Consider the following 27,176-nt stretch of genomic DNA (forward strand, 5'->3'; position numbering starts at 1 on the left):
ACAAATACCTATCTTTTCACAGGCTTTTTTTGCAGCAGCAACTGGGCCGAAGAGAGCAGTCCATTAGGTCACACGCACCAACAAAAAAAAGAGGATTTAAAAGCGCCTTACAGCTGTCAGAAATCAGTCCGAGCTCCACGGCAACTATTGTTCCCTCGGAGTTCGTGACACTAAAATCTGCTCTCATGACCCCACTGCAGGTCGTGATCCGCAGCTTGGGAAGCCATGCTCTAACGCCTTCAGCATCACGTTCCAGTCTGGTTACCGCATCCCAATAAATATATATGTAAAACGAAAATCAGAGAAAATCAACAGGTCTAATTCCAAATGGAAACAGAATGAGCTATTAGGAATGATGCAAGCAATTTTGACTTCCTAACAAACTTGCTCTGCATTTAAAATTAGATGAATGATGTAATTAAGTAACCCTGATGATGCTATACACCTTTCAGTTATCATCAGTTGAGAATTTATACTCCTTAAGTATATAATACTTGTGCAAAAACAACATCTTCTCTATCAATGCTATATCTTGGCTTCCTATAACAGTGCAAGGACAGCTCCTTCACTTTATACCAGTAATATGACATCTGTTTTTCTTACAGAAAAGTTGTGATGCTTCCTCCTCTAATAATGCAATGGTGTTTAAAGTTATGTTGTCTCCTCCTCCTACACCAATACTATTGTGTCTTCCCCTCCTACACCAATACTGTGACACTCCTTCCTCCTACACAAATCTCATAGTATCTTCTCCCATGCCAATGCTATGATGTCACCCTCAAGCTATGCCCTGTTCTGTTACACAGCCTAGGCAAATATGCATTAAAAACGCAATCCATTCATTCACCAATACTTTGAATTAAAAAAATGTTATTTGGCTATCATGAACTGCACTATAAAATATTCATCAAAACGTATGTAGAGAAAATATATTTTGCTCATGTTACTTGGAAGATATGATGAACTATTCCAAAGCTTAAAAACATTGCTGTACCCACAGGGCCAAGAATAACATGATAAAGATACAATGGAGAAGAACAATACGTTTAACCGCAGTGATAAAGAGTTCTACCGCAATAATGTATCTCCAGAGCTGTGCAACAGTTGATTTTGAACAAATGGGGATCAGACAGCAGAAGTAAAGAAATCCGTCTCACCCCTGCGAACCCAGTCTCCAGTGTGGATATTGATGGTTGTTCCCACCAGGTTGCTGTTGCGCTGTCTTTTTTCCCACAAAAAGTCTAGGGCTTTCCGTGCATGTTGCTGTATAAGAAGAAGCAGCTTGCTAAATAATCAAGTAAAATGGGTTGTATAAGACAATACTATTTATCCAACCTGCTCCTGATATGTACCTGCAGTATATTTTTTGTTTCCCAACTCAATCTACAAATCAAAACAGAATTACCTGGAAAAACTCAGCAGGTCTGGCAGCATCGGTGGAGAAGAAAAGAGTTGACGTTTCGAGTCCTCATGACCCTTCAACAGAACTTCTGTTTTGTTTTGGATTTCCAGCATCTGCAGTTTTTTTGTTTTTATTTTTTTTCAATCTACAAATAGCAGGCAATTATAATTCTTGAATGAATACAAGATCCACAAGTTGAACTCCAGACTCTCTGGATTCAGACATGGTGGAAATAACTTGCAGATTCAAATATATGTTGAACATAGAGCATATATGTGATGGAAAAATTCCTGATTCATAGATTCTCATATTATACACAGTACCATCAATTCTATAAAATAGCTTATCAAGTAAATGTATCTGTGTACCATTCCCTTTGCAAGAATGATACAGCATTAAGCACAATAAAACTACATTTTGCCTTAAATGGGTCAAGATTGATCTTGTTTACTGCCTTCTCAAATGGATATCACATGACCTGAGTGTATATTCTTTTGCTAAACATTGATAGTATAACCATTACTATTATATTCTACTAGGTTTGTCAATTTGAGTGCTGCAGGGCTGAGGGGCCTGTAGATGCACTTTTCTACTTTGCCTCATGCTGGACTCATTTCAAAGATAGTGATGCATTCACAAATACAGTTCTTCTCACTGTCTCATTGTCATTTTATCTGACCCGAAGACACTTTGAAGTGTGAAGTGAATTACTGATTCCCCAACCCTTTAAGAATCAAAACATTTGAAAACAGTTCACTCTGGAAGAATGCAGTGACATTAAGATTTCTTAAAATTACATCCTTAAAATGATAGGCATCAGGAGTATATATACAAGTAAAAAGCAATGCTCATGTGTACATGAAATGTATTCAGTGCTCTTCCTCACAAGAGATACAGAAGTGACCACTCCTCCCACTCAACTACATCGTGCAACTAATTTCTCCTCTCCTGATGACACTGAATCTTGCTCCACAGGTAACTGGCTGAAAAATGGTGTCCATGATCAGTCTCCCCAGGTAGCTGGACACAGTTTTGAAATTTGCAGATGATACAAAACTTGGAAGTGTGGCAAAGGAGAAGATAGTAATAGACTTTAGGGGGACATAAACAGGCTAGTGGAATGGCAGGATACAGGGCAGCTGAAATTCATCAGAGGCAACTTTGAGGTGATACATGTTGGTAAGAGGAATGAGGAGAATACAAATTAAATGGTACAATTGGGTTACAAGAGCAGAGATCGGGCAGATGTTGGTACACAAATCTTTGAAGGCGGTAGCACATATTAATAAAGCAGTTAATAAAGCATATGGGATCTTGGGCTTGATAAATAGAGCTATAAGAATCCAAAAGCCATGAAGTTATGCTAAGCTATATAAAACACTAGTTCAGCCCCAGCTTTTTGGTTCATTCTGGGCTCCACACTTTGGGAAAGGTGTGAAGGCTTTAAGAGGGTGCAAAAAAGATTTTATTAGAATGGTTCCAGGGAAGAAGGTTATCATTACATGGGTAGACTGGAGAAGCTGAGGCTGTTCTCCTAAGAGCACAGAGAGTTAAGAATAGATTTGATTGAAGTGTTTAAAACCATGAAGAGTTTAGTTAAAATACAGAGTGCCTGTTGCCAGTGGCTGAAGTGTCGATAATGAGAAAGCATAGATATAAGGTGATTTGTGAAAGAATCAGAGGTAACGAGGAAAGAACCTTATACGTTAGGATTTGAAATCCAGTGCCTGATGGGGTGGGAGATACAGCTTGTATAGCAGGCTTCAAGAGGGAAATGGACAAATACTTGAAGGAGAAAGCATTATAGGGATATGAGGAAAGAGCCAGGGAGTCGGATTAACTAAATTTCTCTTCAAAAGAATCAATGAGCCAAATAATTTTCTACTGTATTTTGATATTCTATGATTCTTCTATATCATAAGATTTCTGGCACCTTTATTAAACAGACCAAACAGGTTACTGGCATTAGAACCTAGACACATGTTTGGAGCATGTCATAGAGTCATAGAGGTCTACAGCACAAAAAAAGGCCCTTCGGCCCATCGAGTCTCCGCCTGTCAAACAACTACCTAACTATTCTAATCCAATTTTCAAGCACTAGACCCATAGCCTTGTATGCCATGGCATCGCAAGTGCACATTCAAATACTTCTTAAAATGTTATGAGGGTTTCTGCCTCTACCACCCTTTCAGGCATTGAGTTCCAGATTCCCACCACCCTCTAGGTGAAAAAATTCTTCCTCACATCCCCTCTAAACCTCCTACCCTTTACCGTAAACCTATGCCCCCGCCCCCCCCCCCCCCCCCCCCCCACCCCGGTTATTGATCCCTCCACCAAGGGGAAAAATTCCTTCCTATCTACCCTATCTATGACCCTCATAATTTTGTACACCTCAATCATGTCCCCTCTCAATCTCCGCTGCTCCAGGGAAAATAACCCCAGGCTATCCAATCTCTCCTCATAGCTAAACTCTCCAGCTCAGGCAACATCCTGGTAAATCTCCTCTGCGCTCTCTCCAGTGCAATCACATCCTTCCTATAACACGGATTCCGGAACTGCATGCAATACTCTAGCTGTGGCCTAACCAACGTTTTATACAGTTTCACCATACCTCCCTGCTCTTATATTCTATGCCTTGGCTAATAAAGCCAAGAGTCCCATATGCCTTCTTAACCACCTTATCTACCTGTCCCGCTACCTTAAGGGATTGGTGGACTTGCAAACCAAGGTCCCTCCGATCCTCAGTACTTCCCAGGGTCCTACCATTCATCGTGTATTTCTGTGCCTTGTTTGTCCTGCCCAAAGACAAGGATTAAATTCTATTTGCCACTGATCAGCCCATCTGACCAGCCCATCTATATCCTCCTGTAATCTAAGGCTATCCTTCTCACTATTCACCACCTCACCAATTTTCGTGTCATCTGCAAACTTACTGATCAACCCTCCTACATTCAAGTCTAAATCGTTTATAAATATTACAAACAGCAAATGACCCAACACTGATCCCTGTGGAACTCCAATGGGCACAGGCATCCAGTCACAAAAACCCCCCTCAACCATCACCCTCTGCTTCCTGCCACTCAGCCAATTCTGGATCCAATTTGCCAAATTGCCTTGGATCCCATGGGCTCTTACCTTCGTTATCAGTCTCCCATGTGGGACCTTATCAAAAACCTTGCTGAAGTCCAAGTAGACTTCATGTATTTACAGATTTTGTATAGATCATTTTAGTTTCAATTCTGACCTTTAACCTATTTACAAATCATTGGTTAGAATACTGTATCCAGTTTTGGGCAACGTATTCAAGTGCTATGGAGAGGGTGCAGAATAGATTCATCATGACACCGGGCTGACTGGTGCTAGTTATGAGGAGAGATTCTTTTCACTGGAACCGAGAAGGTTAAGATGAGATCTAATACAGGTTTTCAAAATTATGTGGAGATTCGATAAGATAAATAGGGAGAAAAAAAAACATCTTCCACTAGTCTTAATCAGTAGTTAGGGAGTGTAAGAACATTATCAAAGGGCAAACGGCATGATATGGAGATGTTTTTCATCATATGCAGATGGATGTTGGCATCTGGAATGTCCTGCTAGAAACAGCGACACAGACAGAATCCATTAATAGCATTAAAGAAAAATAAATAAATATTTGAAAAACAAAGAAAAGTATCTAAGAACTTTGAAAAATGCGGGAGAATGTGATTGTTGATGGTACTTTCACAGAGTTGGTGCAGACATCATGGGCTGAATGATCATCTCCATTTTGGGGTAGTGAAAAACTGATAATGGGGCAGAGTTCATTTACATTCAAATTAGGTACATCCAACTCTGGATTTATTCTACATAGATTCTGAACAATACTAATTTCTTTCTCTCTAACACAGTACCACCTACCTCAAAAACTGGATCCCCAGAAAGTCTGCTAAGAGCTGCAAACTCCAGAATAAGGGTCCCTGCACAGGCTGTACAGGTGTCTGTCTCTGTACCTGTTTTGGCTTCAGGTCGCCTCAACCCATATTTCAAATTGACCTGTATTTCAATTTTTAAATAAAAATACAGCATTATACAAAGAGTCTCCAAATATTTTACTTTGTACCACCTTAATTCATAAATTTTTACTAACTCTTATACCAAAGGGCCAGTCCCATTACTCAATCAATAATACTTAAATTGCTCTTACAGTTCATCATAAAACAACGTACTTTTGTCAACAATTTGATGAAGTTATTCCATTGTATATTAAAAATGAGAGATTGTAATGCTCAATTTCAAAATGCATTGAAAATCATATGTTAGATAAAATGAGAAAATTATTTTGAAGTGAATGTTTGGTTGCAGCACCAAATTATGCCTGTAGGTAGCACTGTGACTAGTCTTTACAATGTTATAACAGTCATTTAATGTTAGGTTAAAGAACAGTGGCTTTGTACACTCTGTCATTGTTATACTGTATGCATTCCCATACCAACAGCATTGGGTAACTTTGCAGTAACATTAAAAAACATATCAGTGTGATTCAAAATGGTTTTGATTGTTCTACAAATTGAGAATTAAGTAAATTTTAATAAATGGTGAGTATTTTCCAACCCTACCTCAATGTCAGCAGAATATTTAAGCACAGTCCAATAATGCAGCAATGTGGCCTAACATCCGTTGCTTGTGTCCTTCTTGACTGTCACCCACTGCTATTTTGTGGTAAACTGTAGTTCTATTTCCCCAGGACTGGCAGTAAATGGAAAGTCAAGCAGCAGACCCATGCACAGTGAATCATTTTTCTAGCCCGTGAAAGTGACTGTTACTCGTGACCCACTATTTTTGGAAGCTAACAACCTGGCACCCCTGCCCGCACCAACACCCCTCTATCAGGAGGACTTGGCTATGATAGTCCGCCAACCACCTCCTCTTCCAATCCCTCTCCTCCAATTTAGGCTGCCATATGAACTTGTCAGTAGTACAGCTACTACTAATACATAAGCCTACGCTAATGGTGTATCTGACTCACATTGTACACAGCCCAAAACCACCCCGTTGAGATTTTAACAGCTCCTGATTTAGCTGCAACAGCCAATATCTCAGCTCCAGCCAGTCATGTAACATTCATAGCTGCAGAGTGAACTCCAAAGCGCCAGCACAATGAGGCCTTTATATACATTTTCTTTTAATTCCAGCATCCTTGGCTGGAATTACTGCTCCGGGCCCAAGTCCACTGGCAGCGACAGGAAGTCACAGGCAGAGCCTAGCAAGAAAACCTGCCGAATCACGCAATGCTGCACTGATTAATTATGCAGCCGGAGGTTTCCCAGGGAATCGCACGGTGGGGCGGGCAGGAAGTCTTGATCCTGCCGTCATATCCAGGCGCCATATTTAAAAGGTGCCTGGACAGCTACTCATTCATCGCGCGTTGGAGTTTGAAGCTGGAGATGGCAGGCAGGAGTCAACAAGCACCAGCCCCAAGGTTCAGCGATGCCAGGAGGGATGGAGGAGGAGGCTCACCCTGCATGGGAGGAAGTCGCCAGGGTGGTCAATGCCAAATCAACTCATAGGAGGACCGCCCTGCAGTACAGGAAAAAAATGAATGAACTCATCCGCGCCATAAGGATAAGTGAACCCTCTACTCCACACACTCACCTCACTGAATGGGAACTGGGACATGGTCCTCAAGGGCAAGGCCACCATCTATGCTGCCCATGCATTAAAGCCCTTCACAGGGTGCTGCCTCATAGCCCCACAGCAGTCCATGTAGCCTGTAGGTAGGGAGGTGACTGCGGTCAAACGGAAGGCACAAATTTGTTGGGGGTACTGGTTTGCGTAGAGGGCAATTGCAGACGCTGCTGCTGCTATGTTTCTCTCTGTTGTCCTTGTCCTCCTAGCTGCTGGAGCTTGTGGGTCTGCCAAAGTACCCTTGGGGACCAGCAGCAATGTATCTTTCATATGATGCACAGTTGCCAATGTGTTGGTGTTAGAGATTGGCAACATGTGAACGTCTCCTGCATCACAAGTGCTCGCAAACCATCTTCCATCTTTATGCAGGAGAGGACAGTGCACAACAGGTGCGAGACAGAGAGAAGGCGGAAAGGGGTAGGCCCAATCTCAGCCCTCTCATGTGGAATGAGAGCTGGGCAGCCGAGCTGGCAGAAGAGGCATGTGCCGACAGTAAGGCCAACCTCCCCCAGCCATCCAGTGGGAAGCATGTTTAATCTCTGCACACAGAAACCTGTGGGTGATGCTCGGTGCAATGTAGGAGGCAGCCCATGCTGTCACTCATTCTCTCCTCTTTCCATTACAGTTGCCAGCAGCAAGAGGGTGAGGCCAGACCCTGATCCTGAGTCCAGCCCCAGCCCATATAGGACCAAGGAGGATGGCGATGACAATGAATTCTCACTTGTAGACCTGTCACGACAGTCACCTGCACCCTCCACCAGCCCAGAGACACAAACCTCAGTGGGTCATACATCTAGTTTAGGCTCGGGCTCACACTCTGGTGGGCACTGCATGGACATGTGTCCGCAGCAGCGGCAGAGACAGTCAAGGTCACTGGCACTCAGAGGATTGCTGGGGAAGAGACCTATGCTAAGTCCGAATCTGATGATAATCCTCTGGGATCAGTCCTGGACAAGATGCTGGAGATGCAGTGAGAGAAAGGGGAACATCAGGCAGAGGTGTCAGAGGCCCTCAACAGAGTGGTAAATGAGGCGGAGGAGTCAGTCTGCCAGCTCTTTGATTTAGTGGCACTGATATGTGTGCACATCGAGGTCTCCATGGGGAGGATGGCAGATGCCATGGATACCCTGGTCAGCAGAACACCCAGTTTCTGCCATAGATACGCACAGACCTGCACTCCATCGCTGCAGCCATGGGCAAGCTTTTGCAGCAGTTACACGAGGGGGGGGGATGGGGCACCTCAGCTTTCCTCCAGGTGCCCCTTCTCAAGCAGTCAGGGAGGGGCCCTTGGGCACCCAAAGGGAAGAGGATCATCAGGCAGACACCCGTAGGGCCTCCAATTAGGACTCTCCAAAGGTGTCCCAGAGTTCTGAGACCTCTCTGCCTGTGCCCCCATCATCTCCAGCCTCTGGGACCACTGAGAGTGTACCTACCCCAGAGCAGGAGACCCAAAGAAGGCCAAGGCCCTCCAACCCTCGAGCCTCCTGAGGACAGCCACCAAGGCCAAAGACAGCAAGGTATAGTGGTCAATAGGCTGCCTCCATCCCTGCTTCAGATGTCAGGGAAGCAACTGGACGCAGTGGTAGGCCACGTAAAATTAAAAAGAGTTCACTCAGGTAGCACCATTGTACAATCAATCATTGTAAATTGTTGTTGTACACCTTGTAAATGTATGTTTAGTTTCACTTTACAAAGGTCTGCTGAGTTTTTATTGCTTCTGTTCATGTTAATCTCTGTGCACCCTTCCAATTCAAGGGGCTGACCCAGGTTGGGTTTATGTCCCCCTGAATCATGCTTGCCCATGGAGGCATTGATCTTTGCCTTGTGAGCCATGTGCAAGACCTCCCATGCACACTGTTCTCTTGCCCTTCACTGCCTAGTCTATAGAAACACCTTTCCATTGTCAGGACAGTACATCAGGGTTCCCCTTCAGTTGTCCAGTTAGGCTGACCTTCAGCTCCACCCAACCGATGACCCTCCTACAAGCCAGCATCTCTTGAGCTGGACATCAACGAGTGGACAGTGCCCCAGAAGCAGGATGGTGCACATTTCCTTTCAATCAATCTCTAACACCTTCTACCCTCCACCTGTAACCCATCACCATTACACCAGTGGGGGAGGGGGGGTCAACCTTCACCCTCCTAACCATCACCCTTGAACCCATCTCCAAAACCCTGCAGCCCATCACTGTCAGCGGTTACGTGCCCTCCCTCCCCGATGAGCCCACCACAGTCATGGACCCCATGCCCACCCTTATCTTGCCCACCCCTAGGATCCATGTCCATTTACAAGTCCAGCAACCCAAATCAGCCCTCCACCTGTCATCGATGGATCCTCACACTCCCACCCTGCCGCACCCCACTGCCCCCTTTAACTGTTACCTTTAACTTTTACTGTTCCCTCCTCCCACCAGTGCCCTTGGTTTGCCCCCCCAGGATTCCATGATTGACACTACCGAACCCCCACCTCCCCTAACCCTCCTCACCCACCTGACAGTCCCCTGCTGTGCACCCTCCCCCAACCCTACCTTATGTCTGCCCTCTCCTTCTACCCACCCACTTGTCATATGCCTTCCACTTGCTCTAGCCTGCCTTCCCAGTAAATCTCAACATGTGCACTTCACATTGGTCCAGTTGTGTTCTAGACCTGTGTGAACTCCCACTGGCAGGGTGGATGATTGGGCAGGGGTTACAATCGCAGTCGGGTGGTAATTTGAATCCCATTAATGCTGTGGAAAATGGCTTCTCGATGGCCTTTGGCAGGAATGGCGACCCGCCATTCTACAGCCATGATGGTTGGGACTGGAAACTCCCGCTGTCATTTCCTGTCGTTGGGAGACCAGTCTTTTCACTCGCGTCATATTCTCCGGCCCCACCCACCACAAACCCCGCCGCTGGTGGATGGGGAAGATTCTACCCCTCATCGCAGGAAGCAATATTTTTCTGTTGCCACTACCAGAGAGGGACCCCCTCTTTTCTGTTCTTCCTTTCCTGCCTCCCTTCTACATAATTGTCATAATCGCATTCAATCCTTCACCCCGCCCCCTTCCTCTCCTGTCTCCATTTCTCTGTCCTCCCTTCCTCATTATCCTATCCTCCACAAGTATTCTACCTTCTTCTGGTTGCTATCAATGGAGTCACCCCTCAGTCTTGGTCCCCACCCTCTAGTCCTGTTTGACCTGAAGGCTGTGTACCATATGGGAGATCACCTATTATTTATATATTGTTAAATTATATTAAATGAAGTGCATTACTCACCCTGGGGTAGGGAAGTCCACTGGTAGTGTTGAACGCTGGCAGTAACCTGTACCCAAGTTCCTTTGCCATGTCGAGGAGCTCATCATTATACCATTGCATCTGCTCACCTTGATCTTTCAGTATAAGAGCCATAGTGTGGCCTCCCAGCAAACCCCTAATGGATAAAATATCCAACTGGCTTTTTTCATGCAACTCAATTCTTGCTTTTGCATTATGATCTAAGGTTTGTTTTTACTATTATTTTTACGAATTTGCTTTCATGCTGCTTTCTAAATATGCTGAGTTCTACAGAAGAAATATAATATAAATAAAATAAATTTCAATTGTACCTTTTTTAAAACTTACCCAAGCACCCTAATATTGGTCTCAAAGACTGAGACTACAATATCATTATCCAAGTGAACATCATTTATAACCTTCTTCACAGCAACTTCAAATTCTTCTATTTGATTCAGCAGCTACAACAAAAAAACATATGATTTAGTGACCATTTCTAGCTGTTTGTCCTCCAGTACATTTGAAATATGTGCAAAGTAGTTTTCACTTACTGCAAGGGTGTCCAGAGTATCAACTAAAGTCAAAGAAAATCTGAAAGAAAGAGTAGTTACAGTTGATCCAAGAAGGAACAAGATATTTTTAGATACATGTGACTGCATGCACATATGTTGAACCCAATTTTTAATCCATTTTTGTATATTATTTTAAATTCTGATGGCAGCTTTCCAGTTATACAAAAATCACCCAAGAAAATGGTCATACACTATGTCTGTTCATTATTCAGGATTAGCAGTGGAACAGATGTTCATGACTACAGGTTTATATTTTACATGGTAAAATACACCGAATCGTGGATTGTGATTTTCAAACTTCCAGCAAGATTCAGGTACAAATGGACAGAGCACGCAGCATGCATGCTCCACTGGGTTGTAGCAGGCACTGAGCCATTTAAAGCTTCTTGCCCTCATCTCTACCCTGCCAAGCTCAGGGGAACTGCATTTACCTAGATAAACTTACAAAATCTTTCTTCTGTTTATATATTTTAGGTCACCAATAACATAAATTAATTACATCTTCTCTTCTATGTCTCAACCAGAACTGCTTAGAATTTTGAGACAATTGTTGCTAGGATGAGAATTGTTTTCAGATTCTACATGCACAGTCATATGTGTTATATTTTTGATTACGATCTTGGTAATTTAATGTAAACTGAGTTTTAGGTGTTATAACTGCTGCATATTAAAATGCATCCTGAAGAAACCATTGTGTGCTGGTAGAGGCTTGGATTCCACTAATATCCATGTAGCTTTTATTGTGGTATAAACCAAAGAGAGAGTTCAGAATACTCTTTGCATCACCTGACTCCTGCAGATCAGCTGGCAAAAGCCTATTAATTCTAAGAATGCTCCTGAAATGAGGAATAAAAGTTGTGGATTAAGGAGCCTGAAAATTGAACTCCATCAAGTTAAATAGGTGCCAACTGCTTGACTTACTGTATTTCCAAAATAACATTAATTAATTACAGCACTCAAAATATATCAATTGTAAAATTCTGCTTTAATCTAAACTTTGGACTTGTATTCCACATTTTTTTCAGTTTATGCAAGAACAGTGCTGAGATTAGCAGTGACAGTTACAAGAAATAACACTAACTTGCCAAGCGCATCATCCACGTCACCACGACTAGGTTCCAGACCACGCACACGACCACGACATGTCAGAGGCATTAGTTCATCAGCTGGATAAGCATGTTCCTGCACAAATCCAAAAGCTAAAGTCAATCTTTTTCACTATGAAAATTGAATTCGGTATGAGGAAAAAGGTATTCAAGTACTTCTGTTCAAATCATGCAATTTGAGCTTGCACCTGTTAAACTTTACAAACACTGAATAAATCCCCCATTCTGTCACAAGTTGTACTTATACATAAATAGGTCATACACTGAATCTCTCAAAGCATCCGTCAATTCAATTTGTACAATGCATGGACCCAACAGTTAAAAGCGACAGTCACCATTTCAAACTCCTTAGACAAAATATTTCATTGGGGTATTCTGATCTCTTTTTATTGGGATTTGCATGTAAACCTGCTATTGCAGTTATCTGTTTATAGTGGACCTGCCTGTCCAACCTTAAGGTTGGCGGGCGGGCTGGAAGTCCTGGCAGGCATTGGAAAAAGCATGAAACCTCATCCACGGGCGGGATCAGGTTTCATGGCGGTTGTTAAAAATTTAATTAAAGTGTAACTAAAAGTGATGGACATGTCCCAACTCATGTGACAGTGTCACGAGGGGACATGTCAGGGAAATTTTTTTTTCTCTATTTTTAACATTTTTAAATTTGGAGCCGCTCTCCCTGAGGCAGCACTTAGCCTCAGGGTGATGAGTGCGCTCTTTCACACGCATGCACGAAAGAGCGCACTCTCGGCTCAGGGAATCCCCCCACCCGCACAGGGAGCGCATAGTGCTTCCTTGTGGGCGTGCATGTAAAACGGCAGCACACCCCCGATCAGAGGTGCCGATCGGAGGCGCGCCTCCACGCACCTGCTCCTGAACTTCCCCCCCAACAGGGGGGAAAATTCTGCCCGTAATTACAGAGAGGAAATGTTCTGAAATGCTTTAAGGTTGCAAGTAGCAGAATATGTGCACTCAAAATAGTCAAATCTCTGCTTAAGTTTCAACAGTGCCTTGGAGATTGTTTATAGAGTTGATCTTCAGGCAATTTTTCTTTTTGGAAACATTTAACTTTATTTACAAGATAGCAGTCACAATTACACACATCCATCAAACTCTATGCCTAAATACCTCTGCTGCAGGGGTTCCCCACATTGCTAACACGTTGGTTTACACAGGTGATGTGATTTTACAGCACAGCATTATTTTTAAAGCTACAGTCCAACATTTCCCAATACTATAATTACCACATTCCTCCCCCTTTAACTTTCTGTACATTTTGTATTTACAAGGATATTTATCTCATGACATTACAATATTTACAAAGGTCATGAATTACAAGTGGTTTACTGATCCATGTAGAACATCGCAGCCCCACGACTTCAGATTCTTTTGTTGGAAACACATTCTCTGGAACCACATTAACATCAGGTACTTCAGTGTGTTCTGCACCGACAGAGACATCAGGCATGTCTGTCCTTGGTCGAGCATCATCAAGAACTACTGGTTCAGTAATGGTTACAGCTGGAACAACATCTCGTTGGGTTCACTCTCTTTTTCTTAAATAATCCACATGCTTACAGGTGATCCAGTCCTCCACTTCCACATGGTACAACAATGGTCCAGTCACTGAGCTTATTTGACCAGGTAACCACTTCAGTCCTCCACCGAAATTCTTTACATATATTGCTTCTCCAACAGTAACTTGTCTCTCACAACTGTGCAAACCTTGAGTCACTTTTTGGTTCCCTTGACTTTTCTCCATCTTCCCCTCCAAACAGGGAACTATTAGGCTCAGTTTTGTCTGAAGACAGGGCCTCATCAGTAATTCTGCATTTTCTTTCTACATGTCTTCTTTTTACAACAGAATTTAGTCTCGGCCTTCTTTTTGACTTCACTGTTGGCAAGACTTCTCTCAGATGCAATTTCAACTTGTCCTAGTTCAGTAGTTGAGCTACCCAAGACTTCATTATCTGCTCGCATCTTGGAAAGTTCTATGACTTTTCCTTTCAAAGCCTCCTTAGCTTCATTTAGCTGATTCTTCAGCATTGCTGTCTGCTTCTTGTATCTGTTGGCTTCCTCCAGGAAACTTGAACATTGCTGCATCTTCTCTGCCAACTGGTTCTTCAGTTTATTCAGAGTCTCTTCCCATTTCTCATCGTACTTTTCTAGAGGCACAAGCTTTGACCTAAGGGAATCTCGGAGTATGTGAAGGTCTTTCAACAGGTTTTCCCTTTCTTTGTGAAGGTTACTCACTTCATCTTGAACTCTGTCATTCAGCAGAGTCTCCTTGGCTTTCTTCTGCTGTTCTTCCATGTCGTTGTTTAAGCCAGTCTTCCTTTCTTCAGGTTGTTCAATCCTTCCACATTTCTTTTTCATCCTGTTGCAGTCCTTGGACTCTCCAGGCTCTTTCTGAAGTACCTTGCCTTGTTCCTTTTTCAAGACAGGAACTCTTCCAGCTTCCTTTTGAAAATCTAGCCAATCAAGGTTAATTTCCCTTAACCAATTTCGACCTAGAGAGCTTGGTCCTCTGTCTCTTAAGACCATCACTGGTAGATATGCTGACTGGTTTCCATAATCAACAGTTGCTCTGGAGATGCCTTTTACCTGCATTTCTTTGCCTGTGTACGTTTTCAACTCGGCAGATGTTTGTTCCAAATTTAATTGTTTTTGAACCTTTATTTAAATATCTGAAAGTGCGTTCTCCTATTACAGTAGAGGAAGCACCCGTGTCTACTTCCATTTTTAATGGTTTACCATTCACTCGCACTATAACAAATATTGGCTGTCTTCCCGACTTTCATGTTGAATAGTGAATAAATGTCAGAATTAGTAGTTTCAGGCTCTTCTACGCTATAGACTTCGTTGGACTTCATTTGTTATTTGGAGGCCTGTTTAAATCTCACTTTGCACTGTCCACTTCTGTGACAAAAATAACATCCTACCTTTTTAAAATTGCCAATCGCTAGAAGAACATGTCACTGAAAGCTATTTTTCGATTTAGTTGCTAAGCTGCTTCCTCTCATTTTTCAGTTAGAGGTGGCTGTTTCCTGCCTCGCGGTAGAGTCCTGGCTTTTCGTGCACTTTCGGCTAACTATTCCCGCCTGATTTGGAGTAGGGCGCCATTTTGCGCCCCTTGAATTGCTTGTGAATCCCTTACAGTGCTTTCCATTGCCAGTGCTATTTCTAATGCTTTCTTAAAATCAAGATTCACCTCAAACAACAATCTTCATTGAATAGTGTCTTCCTGCACACCACATACTAAGCAATCTCTGAGCACGTCATTCAGGGTTTCACCAAAATCACAATATTCCATTGTTTTAATTTCGCCACGTAGGTAGCTATTGTCTCACCTGGGGCTCTATTCCGTGAATTGAACCCGAACCTCTGCATTGTGACTGAGGGCTTGGGTTGAAAACGTCCCTTAACAAGGTCTAAAAATTCACTGGAAGTCTTTGAATCTGGGGCACTAAGAGCGGTCAAGCTTCGAATTAAACTAGGTTTTGTTCCCACAAATACTGAGGAGGATAGCTCTCCCCTTTTCTTCCCCCGTGATTTTGTTTGCTTGAAAGAAGAACGCAAGGCGCTCTATATACTGAGACCAATCATCTGTGGCTGGCTCAAAGGGATTGATTCTGCCAAACTATGGCATTTCGGATGAGTATATCTTCTGTTATTTTTAACAAATTTAGATACTCACAATCGCTGGGTGAGATACAGCACCGAATCAGATTTATCCTCGTCACCAGTTTGTTACAGAGTTGATCTTCAGGCAACTTTTCTTAGTGGAAACATTTAACTTTATTTACAAGACAGCAGTAGCAACTACACATGGCCAACAAACTCCATAACTAAGTAAATATTCTCCTTTAGAGGTCCCCCATGCTGCTAACACACAGATCACATGATCTTACAGCACAGGATTATTCTTAAAGCTACAGTTCCACATTTTCCAAAACTATAATTACTACAGAGATACAACAGGCTTTCCCACTCCAATATCTTTCAACCCTGGCTTGATGTCAATGCAACACATGGCTATGTAAAAGTATAACTAGTGCCCCTAAATGCAGCACTTTCATATGCTACCTAAAGAAATATAAATGCAGTGCAAATGAAAGGAATCTCAATAAGGGTTGGTGCAGCTTACCATGTAATTTTGATATGCGTGATCAAACATCTCCAATACTTGATCTCTGCAAGTAAAAAAAGTATCGAATTAAAATACAACTGTAAGAAGGACACAATTACATTACACATTACATCCTACATTACAACAGTGCCTACACTTCAAAAGTATTTCACTGTAAAGTGCTTTGAGATAATCCAGTGGTTTGAAAAGCACTATATAAATGCAAGTCTTTCTTGGTACAATTACATCTTGCTGGGGCCACAACTGCTTTACAGCAGAGCAGGCTGGCCTCTAATAGAAAATTCAGTGATTAAATAAATTTTTCAGGATAAAAAGGAGTAACTCATATTTCCTAGTACCCGAGCCGGTGCAATTTTCCAAGTGTGTACATAAAGAGCATTTGTGAACAGATCAGCCTGCATGTACCAATTATTGTTGAAAACTTTGCAGCGTTGGAAAATAATTTCAGACAGGATCTGTTACTTATGCCAAATTGCAAAACAATTGTAACAAAAGCGGTGTCATTCAAAATGTTTTATAACTGTTGAAGTGGTTAAAAAGAGAGATGGCCACTCATTTGTTTGAACTAACTAAACATTTAAGCCATGCCAAATCATTTCCATGTACCAAATTGTAACATGGAGAGAAATTACTATAGACATTTATTCAGCCACCAGATAGGATTTTGTCCTTTTGTATGCAGCAGGAGAAAAAGACGAAAACCTCAGTTCATTTCACAATGAGTTAGACAGCATTGACAGAGCTGAGCTTTCCTTATGTGAACCTTTTTTCTATTTCACATCTATCCAAAAAAAGAAAACCTTCCCTTCTGATATCTTACATTCAATTAAAGCTTAACAGTGCTAGGAGCAAACTTGGTACTAAGTGCAACCCCTGCTTTTCTCTAACCTCCAAGAACTGAAGAGATTTTAATTTCAACCAAAGAAAATTTGTGGTAATTACTTGTGTGAATTGCTAAACATTCAATGTCACATATGTAGCTTCTATTATATGCAAAGAGGAAAAGACTGTAAAATAACTTGCTTAACTTTTGAATTGCATCAGAATAGTCACTACAGAATGCTCTCTCCTACACCCACACAAAATCTCTCACATACCAAAGATTTCATGATTTTTTACTCCAATCTGCCAGAGGGCAAATTCTCCATGTTGGTTTCAGTTATGTTTTTCAAACCTCGGGCTACTTTAAAACTAACACCTTACAGGAAAAAAAGTAAATCTCTCACTGCTCAACATTGAAAGATTTAATTTATTATTACAAGCCAAAAACTTGCACGTTTTTAATTGAGAAAGTGACTTTTGTGGTCAAACATGAATAGCTGTAAATTACTACTATTGTGTCTAAATTTGCTAGGTAGAAAAATACTGGCTGTTCAAGATAAATATAACTTGTAATCAAATTGAGTTTTACAATTGTGGAACAGGATGTGGGATATAGCAAGTGTTTGTTTTAAGAGTTAAAGAAAACAACATGCATCTTAAATTTTATGAGGCAGTTGGATGGGACCATGTGTTTTTTTTATTCATTTATGGGATGTGGGAATCACTGGTTAGGCCAGCATGTGTTGCCCATCCTTAATTGCCCTTGAGAAGGCGGTGGTGAGCTGCCTTCTTGAACTGCTGTAATCCATATGGTGTATGCGCACCCAGTGTTGTTCGGGAGGGAATTCCAGGATTTTGACCTAGCAACAGTGAAGGAACAGCGATATATTTCCATATCAGGATGGTGAGTGACTTCCAGGTGGTGGTGTTCCCATGTGTCTGCTGCCCTTGTCCTTCTGGATGGTGGCAGTCATGGGTTTGGAAGGTGCTGTCTAAGGAGCTTTGGTGAGTTGCTAAAGTGCATCTTGTAAATGGTACACACTGCTGCTATTGTGCATCAGTGGTGGAGGGAGTGAATGATAGTAAACATCTCAAGAATTGCATAACAAACATCTTCTAAACGCAATCTTCCTGCGGCCTTGTCACAATGTAATTGAATCCAAAACCCTTCAACTAAACATTACAAAACTCTGTCATTCAAATTTGTGAAAAAGAAATCAACTTGAATTGAGATGCAAAAGAATGAATTAATTCAACATATAGTGTCAGCTGTGGCTCAGTTGGTAGCACTCTTGCTTCTGAGCGACAAGGGGACTCAAATCCCATGGCAAGACTTGAGCATAATACATCAAGCCTTACACTCCATTGCAGTATTGAAGGAGTGTTGCACTGTCGAATGTGCCTTACAGAGGCCCCATCTGCTCTCTCAGGTGGATGTAAAAGATCCCAGGGCACTATTCTGAAAAAGAACTTTCCTTGGTGTCCTAGCCAATATATATCCTCAACATCACAAAAAAAGGGATTACCTGGTTATTATCACATAGCTGTTTGGGAACATGCTGTCTCAAAATGGCTGCCATGTTTCCTACATTTACGATGGTGACTATACTTCAAAAAGTACTTTGGTTTTAAGTGTGCTTTAAGATTTCCAGTGGTTGTGAAATGCACTATATTAATGCAAGTCTTTCTTTATTCTTTTTAAATAGCATTTCATCATGTCAAAATATCAATTCATATTATTTTTGGAATACAATGACGATTATTACATAGACAAACAGGGTAAACATTTTATGCTAGTAATGTCCCAAAAATACTAATGGCAGGAATAACCAATTAATCTATATGTTTCCAGCCCAAAGAGGGAGACATTGCTGGATCTGGATATGGAGAATGAGATGGATCAAGTGGATCAGTGTCAGTTGTAAGTGGGTCAATTTCACTGGACTGAGAACAGATCTGTCTCAGATAAATTGGAATCAAAGATTAACAAGCAAAATGGAACAATGAGCTGTCTTGAAAGAGATGGTTTGGGTACAATCGAGGTACCATAAGAGGGAAAGGTAGCACAACCAACGCCAGAGCTCTCTGGAGGATGAAAATTATTAAAAGATGAAGTAAGATGAAGTAGATAAAGTGGGAGCATGAGAGATGTCAGTTTGATAAATAAAAATGAAAATGAAAACCAGGCCAAATATAAAAAGCTCAGAGAGGAAGTGAAAAAGGAAATAAGAAAGGCAAAGAGAGAGCATGAGAAGAGACTAACAGTGAACATAAGAGATAATCCAAAAGCCTCTATAGGTGTATAAATAGTAAAAAAAAGTAGTAAGAGGAGGGGTGGGGATTAGGGAACAAAAAAAGGGAATTATAAAGGGGAGGCACACGACATGAGTAAGGTACTAAATGAATACTTTACATTATTTATCAAAGATGCTGCCAAAGCCATAGTGAAAGAGGACAAGGCTGAGAAACTGGATGGGCTAAAAATTGCTAAGTGGGGATATTGGAAAGGCTGGCTGTACTTAAAGTAAAGTTCCCAGGTCTAGCTGGGGTGCATTCAAGGATGCTGAGGGAAGGGTGGAAATTCTGGAGGTACTGGCAATTAATGCTCCTTAGATATGGGTGATGCCAAAGGAGTGGAGAATTCCAAATGCTAAACGTTTGTTCAAGAAAAGGTGCAAGGATAAACTCAGCAACTATAGGCCAGTCAGTTAAATCTTGGTGGTGAGAAAGCTTTTAGAAATGATAACCTGACATAGGAAGTTAACAATCGCTTATACAAGTGTGAGTTAATTCAGGAAACCCAGCATGGATTTGTTAAAGGCAAATTGTATTTAACTAATGTGATTAAGTTTTTTGATGAGGGTGAAGTGCTTGGCGTGGTATTAATGGACTTCCAAAAAGGCGTTTGATAAAGTGCCACATTACAGACTTTTCAGCAAAGTTAAAGCCCATGAAATGAAAGGGGAAGTCACAATGTGGATCTGAAGTAGGCTGAGTGACAGCTAACAGAGAGCAGTGATGAACAGTTATTTTTTGGTTTATAGAAAGATACATAGTGGGGTTCTCCAAGGGTTGATACCAGGACTACTGCTTTTCTTGATCTATATTAATGACCTAGGCTTGGGTGTACATGGCACAATTTCAAAATTTGCAGATGACACAAAACTTGGAAGTACAGTCAACTGTGATGAGGATAGGCCTCCTCTTGTGCTGCAACAATTCTATGACTCCAGGATAGTGACAGACTTCAAAAGGAAATAGCTACTGGAATGGGCTAACATGTGACAGACTTAATTTAATGCACAGAAGTGCAAAGTGACACATTTTGATGGGAAGAATGAGGTGGAGCAATATAATTCTGAAGGAGGTGCAGGAACAGAGAGACCTAGGGATATATGTGCAGAAATTGTTGAAAGTGGCAGATTGAGAGAGTGGACTATATTAATAGGAGCATAGATATGATGAACAACCTGTATAAAACATAGGTTCAGCCTCAACTAGAGTACTGTGTCCAATTCTGGGCACCACAGTTTAGGAATGATGGGAAGGCTTTAGAGGGAGTGCAGAAAAGTTTCAAGAGAATGGTTCCAGGGATGAGGGACTTTACATGGATAGATTCGAGAAGTTTGTTTTTTCTCCTTAGAGAAAAAATTAAGAGGTGATTTGATAGAGGTGATATCATGAGGGGACCTAGGCAGAATAGATAGAGGGAAACTGTTTCCATTGGCAGAAGGGTCAAGAACCAGAGGACACCAATTCAAGGTAATTGGCAAAAAGAAGCAATAGCAACATGAGGGGAAAAAAGGTTTTTTATGCAGCAAACTGTTAGGATCTGGAATGCACTGTCTGAGTGTGTGGTGGAGGCAGATTCAATCATGGCTATCAAAAGGGAGCTGGATAAGCACCTGAAGAGCAAAAAAAATGCACGGCCATGGAAAAGGATAAGGGCGCAGGATTATCTGGGTTGCTCTTGCAGAAAGCTTGCATGGTCACATTGGGCCAACGGGTCTCCTTCTGTACTGTAACCATTCTATGATCTGTATTTTGGTGGTGTTGACCAAAGGAGAAATTTTGCCAGGACATTTGGAGAACTTTTCTTTCTCTTCAAATAGTGCCATAAGGCCCTTAAAAGGTACAGAAAAACAGTAGGTAGGGCTCCAGTGAGATGGTTTCCTGCCCATAAAGCAAATAAGCAATTAACAATGCAGTGGTCAGGCTCACATGTGAATAATGTTTCCTTGGGCAAAGTATCAGAGGACGTTAGTTACCTATAGAACAATTATCTCAGTATCGGGAATTGGGTTAAGAGAACATAAGAATTAGGAGCAGCAGTAGGCCATTCAGTCCCTTGATAAGATCATAGGTGATCAGATTGTGGTCTTTACTTTCCTATCTACCCTCTATACACTTTGGCTTCCTTCTGAATCAAGAATCTAACTCAGCCTTAAAAATATTCAATGACCCTGCCTTCATCACTCCCTGCGGAGAGAATAATGAACCTCAGAGAAAAGCTATCTCAGCTCCATCTTAAACGGGAGACCCCTAATTTTTAAACTGTGTTCTCCAGTTCTAGTCTCTCCCATAAGGGGAAAACATCCTTTCAGCAACAGCCCTGTCAAGTCTCTTCAGGATCTTATTTGTTTCAATAAGATCACCTCTCATTCTTCTAAACTCCAATGGATACAGGCCCAAAGTGCCCTCATAAAACAACCCCTTCATCCAAGGAATCAGTCGGGTGAACATTCTCTGCATTGCTCCAAATGTAATTATATCCTGTCTTAAAAAAGGAGACCAAAACTGTACACAGTACTCCAGATGTGGTCTCACCAACACCTTTTCAACTGTAGCAAAACTTCCCTACTTTTACCAATCCCCGTGCAATAAACACCAACATCCCATTTTCTTTCTTCATCACTTGCTGTACCTGCATATTAACTTTTTAACAATTTATGTACCAGGACACCCAGATCCATCTGCAATCTATATGCCGCTTTTTTATTCTTCCTGCCAAAGTGGACAAGTTCACATTTTCCCATATTACACTCCATCTGCCAAATTTTTGCCTATTCACTTAACCTATCTATATTATTTTGCAGACCCCTTATGTCCTCTTCACAGCTTACTCTCCTGCCTTTGTGTTATCAGCAAATTTAGCAACCATACATTTGGTCCTTTCATCCAAATCATTGATATAGATTTTAAATAGTTGAGGCTCCAGCATGCATCCCTGTGGCACTCCACTCATTACATCTTGCCAACCTGAAAATGACCCATTTATCCCCACTGTTTCCTATTAGCCAATCAATCCTTTATCCATACTAATATGTGACTCCTATACCACGAGCCCTTATTTTATGTAGTAACCTTTGATATAGCACCTTATCAAATGCCTTTTGGAAATTTAAGTACACCAAATCCACAGCTTCCCCATTATCCAAGTTGCTTGTTACATCCTCAAATATTTAATAAATTAGTCAAATATGATTTCCCTTTCACAAAACCATGTTGAATCTGCCTGATTTCACTGAGATTTTCCAAGAGCCTTGCTATAACAATTCCTCAATAATAAATTCTAGCATTTTCCCTCTGACTGATGTTAGGCTAACTGGCCTGTAGTTTCCTGCTTTCTGTCTCCCTCCTTTCTTGAATAGAGAAGTTGTATTCGCTATTTTTCAATCTGATGGAACCTTTCCAAAATCTAGGGAATTTTGGAAAATTAAAACTAATGCATCTACTATCTCAGCAGCCACTTTTTTTAAGACGCTAGGTTGGAGTCTATCAGTACGTGGGGACTTGTCGGCCTTTAGTTCTAATAATTTTCTCAGTATTCTTTCCCTGGTGATTGTAATTTCTGTCTCCCTTTTACCTTTTGATTTAGTTATTTCTGAGATGTTATTTGTGTCTTCTACACTAAAGGAGTGAAAATTGGCAAGAAAAAAGAAGAGATGGAGTGGTCAAGGCACAGGAGTACGAGATCTGCCAGCCTTCTGCCACAGGTCCACTGTGAGCCTCAAGATGGGAGAGAAACAGAGAGCCTTTGAACCAACTTTTTTGTTCAATGTGACAATACATTTAGCAAACACAGTTTTCCAGAAGTTACATTTTAAATGGTTTCAAGAAAACACAAACACCTGCTGAAATGAACACATGAGCAATCACATATTATTTGCATAAAAACTCTGATCCGGTAGCTAGTAAGAAACCACTAGCATCTCACTTGCAGCTGCACGATGAAACAGAGAACCCGTCTTGTTTTGTTAAATGATCTACATCTCGTTAAAGCAGGTTTTTAAAAAAAAGTGTTCTTTAATAAAATATTCCTAGAGGAATGTTGAAGCTGTATTTCACAGTTCTGTACATTCAAATATTAACATAATCCCTCTATTTTTTACAGCATATCTTCCGTTATCTCTACCACATCTTCAGACTTCATACCACATGAACACATCCTGGTCTCTAGTGTGCACCCAAGCTACTAAGATAAACTAGAGGAAATGTAGCCAACAGCATTCACATATTTCCCCTCCAATAACTGTATCCCATAGAAGAACAAACCAAAATTCAGAAAATTAATAGCATTAGTGGCCTATGAAAGTATGGACTAGGAATCTGCTACAAGTTCAATAAAGTGGCTACAGAGTCAGTGCCACAATTTGCATTCTGGTTCCCCATATTTTACAGCAGAGAAAAGCACATCTGCAAGACCAGCTGTTGACACTCATGTAAAATAAGAGGAAGAAAAGTGCAGGTGAACAGCATGCTTCTGAAACAAGAACAAAAGCCTGGTAAAGTGCAAAAGAGCTAGAAATACTCCAAACTGGTAATTCCTCCTCCCGAGAAAAAGTCTAACCCTTTATGCTTCATGTTCTACTAAAGTATCCATCCAACCACTCAATTGCTGAGAAAGATTCAAAGGTTCGTGTAGCTTTGCCCAGGAAACACTCCATTCTTCTCCCAAAAATAGTAAATCAAATAAAATTCAACTGTACAACCTTAGGCCAGACAACCCCAACGAGCTGTACTTCTTAGCTATGCATGTGAAAAACCACCAAGTTTCATGTAATTATCCCCATAACCCAAAGTCCCATTCCTAATCAGTTATTCATCTAGCTTTACAAGTCTAAGAGGTGATCCAGAGTCGCGTGGCCAGAAAACTGCACTTTCAGCTTGGGATACAGAGAAAGTGGCTTCCCAAAGTTGTGTGCTTCCAGATTGACACCCGGTTTGTCTCAATACATAACACCTGTTATTTCCAAAGTGCCCCCTCTAAAATGCACCTAGGTAATCCCCATCTATGAAGCTATCAAGGATCTAAACAGAGAGGGAAACCCAACCTTGCCAGGTCTCTGCAATTCACAAAATCTAATGTGGCTTAAAAGAAATAAAATCAAGCAAAATTTTTCTGACTATACCCCAAACTGTGCCCTGAACCTTTCCTATTTTAGTGAGAAGGCAGAACAATAAAAAGTCTATCCAGATACATTAATCTTCAACCAGGGGTTATTCATTTTCATCTCAGATCAGTTTTACCTCAAAGTTTCCTAATTTCCCATTTCCCTAATGAATCAAGATTCAGTCCATTTGTTCTATTATTCTGTCAAAGAAATTAACATTTGATAAATCACTGACTCAGATTATGTTTAAAGTTTCCTTCGTTCATAATCATAATTTATGCCCACATCTAATTTGCTGCGTTCACTGTTCTATTGGGCATCTTTTTTTTTCAGTTCTGATGAAAGGTCACAGACCCGGAACATTAACCCTGTTTCTCTCCCCACAGATGCTGCCAGACCTGCTGAGTATTTCTAACATTTCCTGTTTAATAAGAGAAATACTTTAATCCTGCCCATGAAATAAAAATACACACCCTCAAAATGTATTGCACATAAAAAGACATGTAGCCAGCTGGGAAAGAATGCTCTCAAGTAGATGTACAGGATCCTATGGCACTATTCAAATAGCAGAAGGGAGTTTTCCCAATCTGTTGGCCAACATTTATCCCTCAATCAACAATTTCTTTAAAAAACAGATTAACTGTACATTATTGGATTGCTATTTGTGTGATCTTGATACACAAAAATTGAGTGCTGCATTTTGCCTGTAATTCAAAATTAATTTATTGGCTGTGACGCATTTAGGACTTTGTGAGGAAATGAGAGGCATAGTATAGATGCAAGTTCATTATTTCCTTCCTTTATTACTTTACTGTACCTGTTCCTTCAGGTATCTTCAATGTATATAAAAAAACACTGAGTTGGTAGACAGGCATGTCATTTACAAGATTTACAACATATGATTGGGAGAGCAGTAGTTTGACACTCTTGGGAACAATTGGCACAAAAGTAGCCAGTTTTTCTTTCGTAAACCACACATTTGCTTCTTTAACAGGCTTATACAGTATTGTTTTTAGGGTTTTTTAAATTTTTAACCAATTCATTCAGGACATACCTGTGCATACCATTCCACCGCTTTTTATTTGTTAACCTTGGTCAGAATTACAAACACACAGAATAAAGACTGAGGTAGCCTAATAAAAAAGTTGCTAATCACATCTGTTGTAGCAATAGAAAACACATCCAAAACTTTGCAGCTTACAAAATCATTCAAGGTTGACATAGTTCATTTGCATTTTGTGGTCATCCTCTCTTGGAGGTTTATTTGCCATAACAATTCCAATATTTATCCCCTCTGAAATCTGAGAAAGCCAAGACTAAAACTGATTCGTCTCCAACTCTGTGTTCACCATTTTAACAAATATTTATGGAGACAGCAACAAGTTTCAGCTCTTCTTACACTATGAGGAGCAGCAGTAAACCATTTAACCAAAAGTAAATTCAGAACACATCCCTTCTTCCATTGGCAAAGAACAAGACCGACTAAAATGGCATTCCATCACCTATGGTACACTAACTAATTTTCCAGGCATTCACCATCTATTTTTTAACGGGAGAGAAAGTAACATTATTTATTGGACTATGAACTAAACCGTTCTAGATTTACATGGTGTGGACTCATTTCATGCAAAAATGAATGGGCTCCATGTTGAAGAAATTAACACAATACGGTGAGATATTTTCAATTAATTTTGGAAAGATTTGGTTCACTGAGCATGTAACTCAACGTGCTCTCAATTTCAAAACAATGCAGCAATCCACTAGGATGAACAGTTTAGCACAATGTAACAGGAACTAGGATGGGGAAATTGCTGGTGTGTGCGCCCTGCAACAAACTCTTTCTTCATCATGTTCACATCCACTTACTAAAAAGTTTAGAGCCCTGCAGTCATACACCAATTTCTTACGTAGAAAAGTGCGAAAATGTTTTGACCCCCACTTAAAAATACAATATATGTTGAAGACATTTCATTTTTTGTAGCCTAACTTTGTTCAGTCAACATGTACTATACTGCCAACAAATACATGATCAGTTTCCAATCAACTCTGGTTCCTGATAATTACAGTCAGAAATCAACTACAAAACACAAGAGTCATAGAGCCACTTACGTCACAGAAGGAGCCCATTTGGGCTTCGATCCATGCCAGCTCCCTGCAGAGCAATCCAGTCAGTCCAACTGCACCCCCACCACCCCCCCCAATCACTGCAGCATTGAAATTTCATTTCCTTCAAGTGCCCATCCAATTTCGCTTTGAAATCATTGATTGTTTCTACTTACAATAATCTCTTGGGTAGTGGCTTCCAGCCTAACCTTGTAACTAAAACCCCTAACCCTGGAACCATTCTGGTAAATCTCCTCTACACCTTCTCAAGGACTTCACATCTTTCTAAAGTGTGGTGACCAGAACTGGACGCAAAATCCTAGTTGGGTCTAACCAGAGCTTTATACAAGTCCAGCATAACTTCCCTGCTTTTGTAGCTAATGCCTCTATTTATGAAGCCCAGGATCCCATATTATTTGCTAATCACCCTCTCAATAGGCTTTACCATCTTCAAAGAATGGTACACATGCATCCTTGGGTCCCTCTGACCCTGCACACAGTTTAGAATTGTGTCATTAAGTCTCTCTTGCCTTTCCCTGCCCTTTCTGCCAAAATGCATTACATCACACTTCTGCATATTGAATTGCATCTGCCACTTGTCTGCCTATTCTGCTAGCCTGCTTCAGGCAATTCATATTGCCCTCACTGTTTGCCACTCCTCCATATTCCAAGATCCAAGTATCTATATATAGCAAAAAAGCAGTGGTCCTAG

General features: G+C 41.1%; 1 protein-coding gene across 2 annotated transcripts in view; it reads right to left on the reverse strand.

The window, feature by feature from the left end:
* edem3 (ER degradation enhancer, mannosidase alpha-like 3) overlaps positions 1 to 27,176 on the reverse strand; it is a 64,419-nt gene that overhangs the window by 30,854 nt on the left and 6,389 nt on the right. For both annotated transcript variants that reach the window (XM_041208133.1, XM_041208134.1), the window contains exons 2-8: positions 16,143 to 16,188; positions 11,974 to 12,074; positions 10,872 to 10,911; positions 10,669 to 10,781; positions 10,324 to 10,477; positions 5,300 to 5,434; positions 1,158 to 1,263 (exon numbers count right to left, since the gene is read on the reverse strand). In XM_041208133.1, coding sequence (XP_041064067.1) covers positions 1,158 to 1,263; positions 5,300 to 5,434; positions 10,324 to 10,477; positions 10,669 to 10,781; positions 10,872 to 10,911; positions 11,974 to 12,074; positions 16,143 to 16,188 — 695 coding nt within the window. The remainder of the gene's footprint in view (positions 1 to 1,157; positions 1,264 to 5,299; positions 5,435 to 10,323; positions 10,478 to 10,668; positions 10,782 to 10,871; positions 10,912 to 11,973; positions 12,075 to 16,142; positions 16,189 to 27,176) is intronic.

This window comes from Carcharodon carcharias, chromosome 16 (assembly GCF_017639515.1).
Source record: "Carcharodon carcharias isolate sCarCar2 chromosome 16, sCarCar2.pri, whole genome shotgun sequence".
NCBI classification, from domain to species: domain Eukaryota; kingdom Metazoa; phylum Chordata; class Chondrichthyes; order Lamniformes; family Lamnidae; genus Carcharodon; species Carcharodon carcharias.